The sequence below is a fragment of the Penaeus monodon genome, chromosome 31 (genome assembly GCF_015228065.2).
Source record: "Penaeus monodon isolate SGIC_2016 chromosome 31, NSTDA_Pmon_1, whole genome shotgun sequence".
Lineage (NCBI taxonomy): Eukaryota > Metazoa > Arthropoda > Malacostraca > Decapoda > Penaeidae > Penaeus > Penaeus monodon.
In genome coordinates this window covers 19,196,135-19,196,371 of record NC_051416.1, presented here as the reverse complement: position 1 = coordinate 19,196,371, position 237 = coordinate 19,196,135, and the positions used below count along the sequence as shown (strand labels likewise).

At 53.6% G+C, this 237-nt stretch overlaps 1 protein-coding gene across 7 annotated transcripts in view; it reads left to right on the top strand.

Moving 5' to 3' along the window:
- LOC119593064 (irregular chiasm C-roughest protein-like) overlaps nt 1-237 on the top strand; it is a 46,047-nt gene that overhangs the window by 37,544 nt on the left and 8,266 nt on the right. For all 7 annotated transcript variants that reach the window (XM_037941976.1, XM_037941973.1, XM_037941969.1 and 4 more), the window contains exon 8: nt 44-136. In XM_037941976.1, the coding sequence (XP_037797904.1) occupies nt 44-136 (93 nt within the window). The remainder of the gene's footprint in view (nt 1-43; nt 137-237) is intronic.

Here is a 237-nt window from a genome sequence, read left to right as displayed (position 1 = left end):
CAACATTCCAATCACCCCCATGCTAATGCCACTTCCTGTCCAGGTCATCAAGATCGGCGCCAAACTGGAGCTGACCGTCAAGCGAGAGACCGTGGGAACGTACCATTGCAGGGCCGCTGTTGCAGGCTTTCCCGAGGTGAGAGCAGCCCTTTGCAACGTCCTTCTTCTTGCTTCCATTGCAAGGGAGTCAGGAAGGGATGAGGTGACTTGTGTTGGGTCTTTGCTAACTGATTTTGA